This window comes from Filicampus tigris, chromosome 8, assembly GCF_054856515.1.
Source record: "Filicampus tigris isolate MCC_2025a chromosome 8, RoL_Ftig_1.0, whole genome shotgun sequence".
In the NCBI taxonomy this organism is placed as follows: domain Eukaryota; kingdom Metazoa; phylum Chordata; class Actinopteri; order Syngnathiformes; family Syngnathidae; genus Filicampus; species Filicampus tigris.
The window spans coordinates 4851927-4866369 of record NC_141224.1 but is presented as its reverse complement, the minus strand read 5'-3'; the positions used below and the strand labels follow the sequence as shown (position 1 = coordinate 4866369).

The 14443-nt window shown below is 40.9% G+C and overlaps 2 protein-coding genes across 5 annotated transcripts in view; one reads left to right on the top strand and one right to left on the bottom strand.

The window, feature by feature from the left end:
* Window positions 1–14443, bottom strand: part of LOC147143132 (uncharacterized) — a 24510-nt gene extending 10067 nt beyond the window's left edge. Inside the window, 6 exon segments of the mRNA XM_086037407.1 lie at window positions 1217–1552; window positions 3538–3598; window positions 4146–4282; window positions 11164–11412; window positions 13311–13371; window positions 14291–14443. Of these exon segments, the coding sequence (XP_085893533.1) occupies window positions 1217–1552; window positions 3538–3598; window positions 4146–4235 (487 nt within the window). The 5' untranslated portion in view covers window positions 4236–4282; window positions 11164–11412; window positions 13311–13371; window positions 14291–14443.
* Window positions 3370–13752, top strand: LOC147143133 (uncharacterized). 4 transcript variants are annotated; one of them, XM_086037421.1, is made up of 8 exons: window positions 3370–3684; window positions 5218–5269; window positions 8094–8265; window positions 9637–9696; window positions 10083–10460; window positions 11184–11423; window positions 12115–12214; window positions 13341–13752. In XM_086037421.1, the coding sequence occupies exons 4-8, from the start codon at window positions 9645–9647 to the stop codon at window positions 13399–13401; spliced, it is 831 nt and encodes a 276-aa protein (XP_085893547.1). In that variant the 5' UTR covers window positions 3370–3684; window positions 5218–5269; window positions 8094–8265; window positions 9637–9644; the 3' UTR covers window positions 13402–13752. The 4 variants fall into 4 exon arrangements, with proteins under 4 accessions (XP_085893547.1, XP_085893546.1, XP_085893545.1 ...); XM_086037420.1 differs by lacking the exon at window positions 8094–8265; XM_086037419.1 differs by lacking the exons at window positions 3370–3684; window positions 5218–5269; window positions 8094–8265 and adding an exon at window positions 8286–8435.

Below are 14443 nucleotides of genomic sequence, written 5' to 3'. Positions count from 1 at the left end.
CCTATACTAGTATTTTTAGTTTGGTCACATTTACAATGTCCTTGAGTGTTCTGAAAGCTGCCTTTAAATACAATTTTGATCAATTACAACATTGGTAATTATTATTATAATCATAAATTATGAATAATTACATTTCACTATTAACGTTTTGTTACTAATAATAGTGTTTGTAAAAGCAACTTTGAGAACACCCAATGCCAATCAGCTATAACTAAACCCAAAAAATGTTTGACAAATACTCATTGTTGAGGCCAACAGACTGTCTCTTGTTCATACAAGGCATTTATTGTTGTATAATTCTATAATTCAACCCTCTGATTCTGCGAATGGAGGAAATGATCCTGAACGTCTCGATGACGCGATGGCCGCTGTTTTCCCTTTTCCAGTCGCCCTGCTGACTCAACTGCAAGCGGCTGGTATTTTCTGAGCGTAGCGGGCCAGACGCGCGAGGACGTGACATCGGCGCGCTCTTTGGCGAGCGCGCACGTCACACAACCTTTTCGGCAATAATTTGCCCCACCCGTCACCCCATTAGCGACGGCGCTGGGAAACGGAGGCGGGCTAGACGACGGCAAACGTGGGCTGATCACAATAGCCGCTGCGCAGGACCGACCTTTATGGAAATCCATGCAAATAGCGCATGTAAATATAATACAAAGTACACAATGACACATCTAAGAGTGTGTGCCGCATATCAATTGAGTGAGGATGAGTGGGAATGATCCACACGGTAGACTAGGTTACATGAGCGCACAATGCGTGTCATGATGAATGCGATTGCTCCTCTCGCCACTTATACAAGTGATAACCTTGCACAAGAGAAATAAACAGAACAAGTAGAAATAATGCCGGCAAAATAAACAAAATTAATAAAAGCCCATGGCACACACATGCGCAATGTACTGTCATGTAATTAATGTGATTGCCTCATTATAAATTCATGGGTCATGGTAACCACTACTTTATAATGACTAGAAATAATCCACAGTCAAAAAAATAGTCCACATCAAATGAGAGATTTGTCACATCTCACCTCTTGACGTTATCGTCATGCAACGTTATACATGATAACGGTCACCGTGCACATGTAGCATGTAATGTCATCGTTTAATTACTGTGAACGTGCCTCTCGCCATTTATTCACCCCAGCTACCGCAATAGAAATAAACAGAATCAGTCAAAATAATCCACAATGCTTTCTTTTGTGGATCCTTACCAAAAACGCTGAGCGGTACCGATCTGGAGTTTGGCGTCTGGCCCGTGGAGGCGAGCGGGACCACCTCCACCGTGTACGTGCCGGCGTCCCCCAGCTGGGCGCTTCCGATACGGAGCTGCGTGGCGGTGATGGTGACGCGGCCGCGGAACTGCGCCACCTCGTTGATGACGGGGGAGCCGCCGGCGAACAGGCCCAGCGTCACGCCCTCGTACAGCCACGTCATGGACAGCACGTCCGGCACGGTCAGCACCGTGAACTGGATCTCCGTGCCGCTCAGCACCAACACGGGGTCAGTCTGGAATTGGATCTGGATCTGGTCCTGCGCCCGCACCAGGACTGGAAGACAAACATGACGATGGTAAATTGAGTTAGTGACTATAAAGTTGTGGATTATTTTCTAGGCAGTACGCACAGTGGAGGTTATCAGGAATAACTGGCAAGTCGATCAATTGCATTAATTATGATGCGTATATTACGGGTGCATGTACCCGTACGTACCTTTGACTTTTTTGACACTGGTAAGAGGAGCCATGACATTAATCATGAAATCGAATGTATATTGTGCATGGGTGGCTGTGCCGTTGCGTGACCGAATTCAGTGGACTTTTCCATTCTGTCTATTAAGCAAGGCGGCGGTGATCAGAAATAACCCATGACTCGTACATGTCGCATGACCTGTGATCAAATGTACCATGGATACATTTTTTAACTCGACGGATTATTTCTAGTCAATCTGATTTGAAATAAAGACTCACATCAAAAAGTCCTACATTCGATGTTCGCCTCAGCCATCTTGATAGTCTTACATTTGCTTACACACAGATTTGCATTGACCCCTAATAACAACTACTTTTTCTTTGGCTTTTTTCAGCATCCCTTTGTCGCCAAAGTTAAACTTGACTGTCGTTTTTGCATGGATTCACTTCTTTTTACACTTGCTTGTTGACAAAATGAGACGCTTGACCACATCGCATTGCTGGTACAGGGTTTAACTTATTTTTAGACTTGCAACGCTGTTTTTATGACTGTAACATTTTGACCCAGGAACAGACTATTTCTGTAATTCAAATTTTACCTCCATTTTGAGCAGAAACACGATTAATCATTGTAGCAATAATAGTGACCTAGTTGTTTGATTATAACAAGCAAGCAATGTCCCTATAGCGTCCATATCCGAGTGTGTATTTGCACAAAGTCGAGTACAAAGAACAAGCACAATTCACATTCAGGAATGACTCCAAGGTCCAATTACTTCCTATTTTCATAGCCAAGTTAATGACTCTGCATTATTTATTATTTCAAAGAAGCTCGATTAGGGGAAAAGGTAAAACAGACTTTGGCAGAACGTCCTCAGACTGCGTGTGGGCTCAATCACCATTTTGCCAAATCAATTTTCAATAGGCAGCGGGGAAAAATGACAATTTAATTAAATGAGAATGTCGGAGATTATGACTTGAATTATTACCTCTCATGCATGAATGGCAGGCGCCGGACGAGGAGCAAATTGAAATGTAATTTCAAATTCCCGGCACCTAATTTTCTACGCCCATTTGCCGCAACGCAAACATGCGGATATCTTTGACGCTCGCCTTTGTTTGTGTGTGTGTGTGTATGGGGGGGGGGTAAACACACCACACACTTTGTTGACATTATGCATGCTTTAAAAGGCATTAAACGCTCAATTAGAGGACTCTTGTTGCTTGTCTCGATGCCTTAAAATCAAATCTTATAAACACTTTATAAACAACTGGTACCCTCTGCTGTTGAGTTAAACAAGTCTTTTGTTGTATTTTTTATCATTTATTTTATTAAGTTATTTTCATATTTATTTTAGCACAACATTTTATTGTTTGTTTTTTGTTAAATAATTACTTGAAAAACACATTAAAGTTCTATTTTGGCAACCACTAGTAATAGCGTGGTTTCGGTGGGCATATTGATATTTAAATCACGTCATCTTATACCGGCTCAGGAAGGATAATACGTTATCAATGAGCGATAATCACAACCATTCATGAACTAAACGCAGTTCAAATTGTTAAACGATTATAGTCACATTAAAGAATATTCAGATTTACGAGCCTAAAATGAGACCTGAAGGCGTCACGACGGGAATGCGGTTGCGCTGGTTTGGAAGGGAGGACAAATGAAAAGAAAGGCGACTTTGCGGTTTGAAGGCTCTTTTTGTCACCTCCTGTGGACGTGTTTGAAATACCACGCAGGTCGTCTTGTTTTCTTCCCACGTCAACGACTCGGAGGCCATTTGGGGGCTCTTTTTGAAAGCTGAAGCAAAAATAAAGCGTTCTGTTTTTTTTTGTTACCTGCCAGTGAGAGCCCAACGAAGAAGGCCACAAGTTGTCTCATGTCGCCAGTCAGGACACCCTGTGAGCAAAGTGGACTTTTAATCAGCAAAATAACCACGGCAATGACAAAAGTTGTTTTATTTTATCACAAAAGGAATTAATGCTGTAAGTTACTAACTTCCTTATATGCGTCATTAAACCAAACAGACGATCCCTCCTTTGTGGATGTAATAAGTTTATAATTAACTTACCCGCGCATGTACTCTTCATGGGCATTTTGGTACCTGATTAATGTCATGCTCAGTTTCGGGATGCTAAGCTAATGATGTCATCTTCCGGGTTGTCCGCCCCTACCACCTGTCACCGATGCACCTGTTTTCTTAAAGGGCGAGTACACTGGTAACGCGAGCGGCTAAGCAATGTGCTTCCGTGGCGGTCAGGGGCAATTCATCTGCATTGAAAAATAAAGCATAGCGTGCTTATTCCTCAACCGATTTTAATGAGGTTTACTATTGTTATCAACATCAACACATGTGCTATTGTTATAGAATATTTGAAAGAAGAGCCCCAAAAATATTCAGGTCTATTGCTGCGTTCCAGAAAGTGGGAAGTCTGAGTTTTCTTACCTCCGACAAGGAAAAAGTGCACTGGAACGCCACTTTGAAATGAAAGGTCCAAGTTGCAAGGTTGGGGGGGGCAATCACCTCCGACTTCATCTTTAATCTTACGTCACTCGACAATGGCAACCTCACTGCAGGAAACGCTAAGCATAGGGATAAGGCATTTACTTTTCCACTAATAATGATGCTTAATTTAACTATGTTTTATGATAAGTCCCATTGAGCCCAACATATTTTTTCCCTTTCTTTAACTCTCATGTCAACCAGTTGGCTCATAAGAAGAAGCATTTATTGGGTAGAGGCATTTATTTATTGACGAGTATTTTTAAATACTAAATATATAGTATTTATCATTTTCCCCATATCGTCGCCGTCATGTGAAAAACACTTACCTCCATTTTTTTTTCATGTTCTTATTTTTACCCGAATCATGTTTCCGCGTTACAGAAATCGCATTAAAGTGAAAATTAAAAAAGTTTCCAAAATTGGAGATACGGTAAGTGTTTTTCACAGGACAGCGACGATATAATATTATGTGGGCATTTCTTTACTCAACAGCAGAAAACGCGACACATCTATTAAGGATGAGGCATTTATTTTTCCACAAATAATGAAGCCTAATTAAACAGTGTCCCATAGAGCCCAATATATTTTGTCCCTTATTTAAAAATGATCATTTAATGCTATATTATAAGTAAAGCTAATCATTTCCAACACTCCGAAAATATTTAGGAATTCGCGGAAAACTATTCTAGTGCCAAGTCCTATGGTTGGGCAAGAAAAAAAAAAAAAAAAAAAGTGAGCGAAAAAACAATTTGTCTGCTGCAAAGCTGCACTGTAGGCAATGTTGACTCTTAATCGCCTTCTTCCCAAACACTTCCTGCCAGCCGGCTGAGGCATTATGTGAGAGGAACAAGGTCAAAGGAAGAAGCTGTTCAATTATTAAAACGCAGCCAGACTCTTTTGCTTTGCTTTTCTCCAGTGCCCTTCAACGCGTGGCGTTGATTTAATGATAAACATGCAGTACATGGAAAGGAGTATACACGAATGTTTTGTGGATTTTTTTTTTTTCTTCCAGCAGGGAGCACCGTTCCTGAAAAGGGGAGTTATATTGGCATTTTCCTTCAAAGGTTTGTTTGAATTTACAGTCATTTTTTGCTGTGAGTCTTGTAAATGATTGTTCAATAAGATTGATTGCTTTGACCATTTATTCATATGAATGTTTGAAAACAAGTCTGACTTGAAATTTCTCCCACAACTGTTTTGCACGAACATGTTGCGATGCAAAAGCAGCGCTGTCAATTGCTGGCTTGAAATTTTGCGCAAAAGCCTTGCTAGGAGTTTTTTCATTGTTAAAATGAGATGGGTTGATCTAAATGGAATGTACTTCATGTGTTAAGCAATTAAAAAAAAAAAAAAAAATTTTAAAGTGCATTGGCAGAAAAATGATCAGACTTGAAATTTCATCCAAAGGCCTTGCTGTGCATTATGTAAATTATTGTTAAAATTACATGATTTGATGTGTCAACTATAATGAATATAAAGATGTTTGAGAACAAATCTGACAAGCCTGAATTCGCAACTCAAATTACGCTTCCAGAAATGTTGACAGTTTTGGTAATTATTGTTCAAATGTAATTATTTGATCTTTTGTCTGAAATAAATGCTCTAAAGACATTTGCGAACAAGTCTGGCTGGCTTGCAATTTGTCACACAACTCGAGCTATTCTACAAAAATGTTGAGCGTTTTAAAATTGTTGTTAAAATGAGATGATTTGATCGATGGTTAATGTTCAAAGATGTTGGAGAGCAAGTCCGACTGGCTTGAAATTTCTCACACCACTCAAACTACACTACCAAAACACAGTCCGTCTATCCGATCATTGTTAAAATTAGATTCTCTCATCTTTGATTAAAGACGAATGCTCTAAAGATATTTCACAATAAGTCTGAAATTCTCATATCATATACAAACTACTCGACAAAATTTAGACCGTTTCTCCCATCGTTGTTAAAATGTAATTATTTCATCTATGATTGAAGATGGCAAGTATTCTAAATATGTTTCACAACAAATCTGACTGCCTTGACATTCCTCACACCGCTCAAACCAATCTACAAAAATGTTGACCATTTTGAAATTTTTAAAATGTGATTCGACCCCCAAAAGATATTTCAGAACAAGTCTTGAGTGTCGTGAAATTTCTCACTCCCATCAAAATTACTCTGTCTGACTGTCTTGAAATTTCTCAACACGACTCAAAGTGGTGGATTACATGTTGTTTACGTTGCCATGGTTACCGCATGGCATTGTTCCTATCCGGACAATCGCACACTCCAGGACAGCCTGCAATACGCTCATTTTGTGTGTCAGTGCCCCCCGCTGGTTAAAAGCGGCAATAATAGCGCGCAGTGGGAGCGAGAAGCTTCGTGATTGTTGATGAACACTCTGCAAGGAGGCGAGCACGTTCGGGATAATCATCATAACAAGCCCCCCCCCCCCCCCCCCCGTTGGTAAGTGATGTCATTATGCCTCATGCTCACACGCAGGGAAGGAGGTTGGCAAAACAGACTAATCTCGCGTAATGGCCGCACCAATTCGTCCACACAACATTCCCAAGGGAATCCGAACACACAGGGAGAAATTCACGTATGACTCCTTCTTTTTTTTTTTTCAGCTATAATTCAGAAGCGATGACAATATGTATTGTTCCCGCTCGGGAGGGATAACAAGTCAACAGCACAAAGACTATTTAATGGCTTCCAAGTCCTGCATTGTGGCCGGTTTCCCTTCATAAGAATACTGCGATCCAGCGGTGGACCAGCGGTCAGGAATGTGGCCTGCGACCCAAAGTTTGCTGCCCCGACCGCACTGCATCAGAGTGAGAGATGTTGACATAAGAGTTGTGTGAGAAATTTCAAGTCAATCAGGAGTGTAATATCTTTTGTACATTACTTGTAGATGATATTCATAGTTTTAAAATGTCACCCAATTGCTTTGCTATTTTTGAAGTCAGAGAATATTTAACATGGCAGTGATATGTGCTTAAAGCAAAAATCCACCCAAACCTATTTTTTTCAAGAATATGTGTCCCGGCAGGCCCACTTGTTGAAGCACGGCATTCTGATTAATATTGCGTTTGTGGAAAATGAGTTAAGCAGCAAAATCCACCCGTTTTTAGCCATCTCGTGGGGCGGCCATTTTGTCATTTCTGTCGACTGAAAATGACATCACAACTACTCAGGGCTCAGGTAACGACCAATCACGGCTCAGCTTCAGGAAAACAGGTCAGCCGTAATTGGTCGTTACCTGAGCCAAAATGGCCGCCCCCGGAGATAGCTAAAAACGAGTGGCTAAACTCTTATTCCACAAACGCAATGTTTACCAGAATGCCTTGTTTCAACGAGTGGGCTCGCATAGAACATATTCTTTCTCTTCCCGCCCACTAGTTTAAAGACAGCATTCTGATTAATATTGTGTTTGTGGAATATTAGTTAAGCATTAAAGTCCATCTGTTTTTGTCTATCTCACGGGACGGCCATTTTGTCACTTTGTGTTGGCTGAAAATGACGGCTCAACTGTTTTCCGAGCCATGATTGGTCATTACATGAGCCCTGAGCAACTGTGATGTCATTTTCAGTCGTCAATAGTGACAAAGCGGCCGCGCCCAGAGATGGCTCTTATTCCACAAACGCAATATTTATCATAATACCTTGTTTCAACTAGTGGGCCTGCATAGAACATATTAGTTTAACTTCATTAATCCGATTTAGTTCAGATCATTTTTGATTCATATTGTATTACAAAATGATCCGTACAAACTTTTTCAAAATGTGATGGTCCCAAAAAAAAAAAAAAAAAAGTTTGTTGTTAAGGACAATAAGCTACAACCAATAGTTTCCAAAGGGAAACTTCTCATGCAGTTCTGTAAAAATCAATCGCCGTGGTTACAGGCTTCGCTAACGGAGACACAGCTGTTACTTTTGAGGCCTTCTGTGAGCTGTTGCCGCTTTCGGAGGAGCTCTCGTTTTCACAAAAGAGATGTCTAGTCGGAGGCCAGAGGAAGCTTGTAGTGGACAGGAAAGAGAGGTGGAGTCCAGCGCGAGGAAACAGCTTGAAAACAAGGTGACGCCTCACTCGGGCTGAGTGACCTGATCACGTTTTCACCAGCTCTGCGACGTCCATCGCCATACGACGTTTCTGGCTTTGCGCTGGGATTTTTTTTTTTTGGAAACATTTGTCATTTTTGGGGACTTGGACAGCCAAGCGACTTGGACCGTCGGGAAGGTGAAGAGGTAACATTTTGGGAATGCGGGTGGATTTTCAGGCTTTGCAGTCGTGAGCTTGAAGGCTTCATTTTTCACTCTGGCGCCGAGCCCGCGGAAGTTGCAATCGCGCTAAGCGCCGTCGCCATCGTTGGCCATGCGACAGTTAAACTGAATGAAACGAATAGCCTTGGAATTTGCTCGACACGATTGTCGTTTTAACCTCTGCCGGCCGCAAAAGCGCATTTGTTTTTAATCTGTTTACTGTTGTGCGTTACGAAATTTCAACCAAATCAAACTTCCAAACATTCATTTTAGGTTATGGATTGATGTGAAATTTCACAAAAAGGCTTTACTTGGTACTTTGCATTACTAACTGCAAATTAAAAATCTGCAGTATAAAATAGAGTATGTGTATATATTAAGGGTGCGCAAATCTCCAATAAAAGACAACTCAATGTCTCGATACACGATACGTTTCAAGAATGGTACATTCTCAAGTGGAGTGATTTGGTTTAATGCAGCGGGATTACGATTCGATTCGATTCGATATGGTACGGCTGTAGCTTTAGTCATGTTTAATAATATGTAACATGTAAAGTCTCTCCAAAGCCCAAACTATTCAAGTGAGTTAAATAAAAAAAATTACAAAAAATCATCGTCAGCATCAAACTGATTTACACCGATTCATACCTGGTGCGTGTCTCTCATAAACGACGATTCAATACATCTCTCGATACAAGGGGTGTGATACGATTCAAGGATGGTATATTTTAAAATGTAAAGATTCAAATCGGTTCGGTTAAATTAAGACAGAGTTCCCGGTTAAAATTGTTTTTTGTTACATATATATTAGGGGTATGTATCTCTACACAAAAGACAATTCGATGTTTTCGATACAAGGGGTGCGAAACGGTTCAAGGATGAGCGCCTTTTTGTGTCCCTCCCGATTTTGCCAGCTTCCATATTTCAAATCATGTCCCTGCTAATGTGCGCTGCTTCCACTAACAACACATGTCATCTGAGCCCTTTTGTAACAGTTGAAATTTTTTTTTTTTTTTTTTTAAAAGCATCAAGCGACTTAATTTCCAGCTAAGAAACAGAGGCTGGAAAACCTTTTCTCATTTTGTCTATACGCCAAGAAAGTAGTTTTATTGATGAAATATTCTGATGATTTTGAATGCAATAATGGTGTACGTTAATATCTGCACGCGTTGTGTGTCCACATCAGCTGGCGTCATGGGTCTACTGGACTTCCTGTGCTGGAGAGCTGCCACACTGCTGCTACTGTGTATGTGACGTATTACTTGTTTTGCTCATGTTGACTATTGTCCCGTGTTCTGCAAGCCGTGTCATAAGCACACGTCGTTTGCTCCACCCTGTGGACGTTTATCCCCGTTTTGTGTGTAGTGTGATATTTTGGGGAACATTTGCCTGACAGGCCAATCCAAGGGTAATCAACAGCAAATCCTTCAGCTCAGTGCGATGCTAACCGTAGAACAGGGAAAGGAAATTGCTGAGACAATATGCGCATAAAGTATAAATCAACGACACCGCTTTATACAAACGTGAAATATGAAAATATGATTTTAAAAAATATATTTGTCAATGATTTATTTTAAATAACTTCTATTATATCGGCGTGATGATAAATATGGTTTTCCTTGTTGTATGTAGTTCCCAGCGGTGTTGCGTGCATATCGGTGAACATCCCCAACGAGGAGCCCATGTACGTCATCCCGGGCTCCACCCTGGTCCTCCACGCCCACATCCAGTACAGCTCTCCGGACGAGCTGACGGCCGTCAGCTGGGAGCGGGAGCCCGAGAACGGAACCCCCGGCGGGCGGGCTGCGCTGGCCGCCTGTCCCGGGGGTGGCGCCCCGCTGCCCGTCCAGTGCGCCGCCACCCGGCCCAACGTGCGCGCCAGCGTGGAGCAACAGGCCAGCATCCTGCACGTCAACCAGTACGAAAAAGCCGACGCGGGCGTCTACGCCGTCACCGTGACGGGCAAGCCGGGACAATCCAGCACGGCGCGTGTCATCGTTCGGGAATACGGTGAGCTTGGATGTTGTCACAGGACACTACATTAGGGACGCCGAGTATCGGGGACGACTACTACTACTACTTTATAGTGACACGAAAGGGTCAAAATAATAGAAACACCTTGCGGCACGTACTTATTTTTGGGGGGTGCAAAAAAATGTAAACTATAAAATGTGTCTTAGCTTTTTTACCATTAAAATAATAATATAAATGTATTATATCAGCACAAAATACATGATTGTAAAATAAAACATTTTATGGCTATGTATTTGTAATATTATCCAGTAGAATTTTTATATAAGTTTAATAAACTTTAATTAACATTAAAGCCAAGGCAATTTCATTTATATAACGCATTTCATGCACAGGGTAACCTCAATGTGCTTCACATAATTAGAAGACAAATTTATATTTGCATTTATAAACAAAACAGTTAAAAACAAAAGCGGTGTGGATAATGGATGGATGGCTCTATTTTTTAATTATATTATCTAGTCTGTTTTTTTCGAAAATACAAAATGTTACATTTCATTTTGTAATAGCACTTGAAGGTCCATTAAACAAAATCTTTTTTTTTTTTAAATCACAGATTGCTTTCAGTATAGCGTTTTTAAAATGTATTTGGATTCCATGTTTTTATATTTGTTTAATTTTTCATTTTCACTTTCAATAGCATTTCTATGATAAAACGTGACAAGAATAAAGCTACCCTTACTTTTTTTACTTTTGATGCAGAGGCGGTGCACCACGTGTCGGTGAGCATCAACGTGTCGCACTCAACGCTGGTGTGCGGCGAGGCGTGGGGCACCGAGCCTCAGTTCAGCTGGCTGCACGAGCGCGATGCTGTCACCCGCAGCGTGGGCCGCGTCTCCCCCGACGGCGCCACCCTGGTGGTCACCAAGGTGCCCATTTGCGGCCACTTCACCTGCGTGGTCAGCAACAAGCTGGGCTACAGCTCCGCCACCTACACAGCCGGTATGGAGATACATTTTAGATTCAATGCATAGCAAAGATGGGTGTCATACACGTACAGTGGAAAGGGAGGAATTTTGCAGATTTTTTTTTAACACATTACAAGAGAGAGATTGTGACATTCAAACTTCCCTCTGCCCAAAAAAAATCTTCAATAAAAAAGTAAAAAAATAAATAAATAAAAATGTTTTGTTTTTTTATTTTTGAATGATTTTTCTTTTTTGAACATTAACATAAGACATTGATGGTGATATTACCCCCCCACCCCTTCCCCCTAAAAATCGTGGGGGGAAAAACTTATTTTTTGTCGATTTTTGATGATTGTTTTAGACGTTAACATTACAACATAAGGCAGAGTTAGCGCCATTGAAACTCTCCCCCACAAAAATAAAAATAGGCCAAATTTTTGGGTAGATTTTTGACAACGATGTTGAAACTGAAAAGTCAGAGTTTCCCACATTTCATGGTTAGCAGAGTTTTCACTACACCTGCTTTGTTAAGTGGGACCCCGGTTGGAGATCCGAAAAGTGGAGGCAATCCCATTCTGTCCTTCCTATGTCCTTCCTTCCTTCCCCCCTCCCTCTTCCTCGCTTGCATCCTTCCTTCCTTACATACCATCCTTGTTTTGTTCCTCCCTTCCTTCTGGGCAGCCACATCTTAAATTTCCTCCCCCCCCCCCTTCCCCGCTGTGCAGCACCATGTGAACCGAGCGGCATCAACGGATCGACAGTGGCTATTGTTTGTCTGGTGGTGCTGCAGATCTTAGGAGGAGGCCTGGCATTTCTACTCTGGAGGTACACACGCACACACACGCAAAAAACAAAATACTACAGTGGCGCTTTGAGATACAAGCCGCTGTTTGGCCCAGGTTAGCAAATAAAGATCAAATCTTCCAAAAACCAAAACAAATCTTCAAGTTTTTTATTATAACTCACACTTGGAATTTACTTTCAAACCTAATACAAAACAAATTACACCATGTGTGCTTAACCGAACCACAATGAGTTTGTCATACGAAAGTCCTTTCGCTGAATGCTGACATGTAATGGGAAGACCGTAGACAGACTAACAGAACTAGCATCAAGCAGTAGCAACACATGTACACAAATAATACAACAATACTAGCAGGCATATATTCTTTATCATCTGCGATAAATGATAAATATTGCTTATTTAAACAACCACATAGCTTAGGCTTTAGACCACTAGCTTTAATTAGCATCTACCACTTTAACCTTTTAGTAATTGATACAGCAACATGTAGACAGACCGATGAGCGGAGAGGAGATGAGACGTCTAAATCAACATCTGTCTGTCTTATACTGCCCCCTGGTGGCTAAGGGGGGTACACCAGAAAGAGCAGCACAATAGCCATTCAAATGACCCAGTGTGGTGAAATTATCTTAAATTCTAAATGATGTCATAACTTCATGTTTTCACAAATAATATAGATCAAAATATAAGAGTGCTATTTTTCCTCAGATACCATGACCTGGAGAATTTGTCTAATTTCGACCAAATTTGGACTAATTAATGGATGGACAACGCTAACTTGCTCCACATGAAATTCGAAAGGCATGTCTATCACGAGTCGACTCCAAAATTCAACCCAACCCAAAGACAGTTTTACTTCACAACATGAAATTTGCTAGGCAGGTCTGTCACGAGTTGACACACGAAAACGTCTCAAGAAGACAATCCCCAAAGCACACAAGAGGGATGCCATTTTAGTGACTTTGAAGCCATCATTTTAGGGTCATTTGGCCGTGTCGAGTGGTCATTCAAAGTGAACTTGTCCAAATGTGCCAAATTTGAACCAATCGTACTAGCCAGACATGCTACACAAAACTGTAAAGGATTTAAGTGTGTCATTTTTGTGTGTGCTTGTACCTGCTTTCTTTTTTTTCTTTTCCTTCCCAGGAGGTTCCGGAACAGGAACCGAGGAGACAGGCTACGAGAACATATGGACGACAACATTTAAAAAGTGCCAAAAGTGGGGGACGGCAAATGTACATAATGAATTTTAGGACGTCTTTCTATTTACACCAGCAGGACGTGTTCTACAATATCACGAGTGTACTAGTCTAGATCTACACTGCCTCCTGCTGGGCCACACTTGACACTGTGTGTTTAAGCCAATCAGTCATCCACTTGGGAACACCAAATACAGTATAACACTATAAAACAGAAACACTTGTATATATAACACACACACACGCACGCACGCACACAGCTGTATGAAATTGGAGTTAAGCGTTACAGCAGTGTGCTACGTGGAAATTCTCAACTGTTTCTATGGAAAATAAAGCACAAATGCTTTTGTGTCACAATACATTGACAGAAGAATGAGTGCAACCTTTTAGAGTTCAAATTGTGCACACTGCATTTTTTTCAGAGCGTCATTGTACAAAGTCTGTGTGACAACCTTGGTTGTCATGGCAATCGCCAGTTGTTTATGCTTCTTAGTTGGTTGCAAAATGTTACGGGCAGGAAGAGAATTGACAAAGAAGCCACCAGTGACGCCCATAAAAATCTAAAGTAAATACTTACCCACGACCTGTGCACTGTGAGGCGGACGTGCTAACTAGTCGACCACCGTGCACAACGTACTTAATGTTAAAATAATTCAACCATTTTGTATTGTATTCGTTATTCTAAGTATTAAATGTTTAAAATGTACTATAAATGTTTTCTTACTATTTTTATTTCATTTTCGCACACAAGTCAATCAACCAATTAGGTGAACTAATACAAAATGATTAAGAACAGTAGTAAATACTGTACATTTTAATCAACCATTTTTGAACACTTTGATGTCACCAAAGTGTAAACGAATTAAAAAATTTTTTAAAAAAACAATGTGTACTCACCGTCAAGTAGTCACAATGCACAACATCAATTACGGTTTATTGCCTGTTCCTGCAGTCTAAATATTCACATAATGAAAACGTCAATTGACTTTGCGGCATACATTATGAACGCCAATTTAGCTAAACTGTAACAATTTACCAGGACAGCACTTC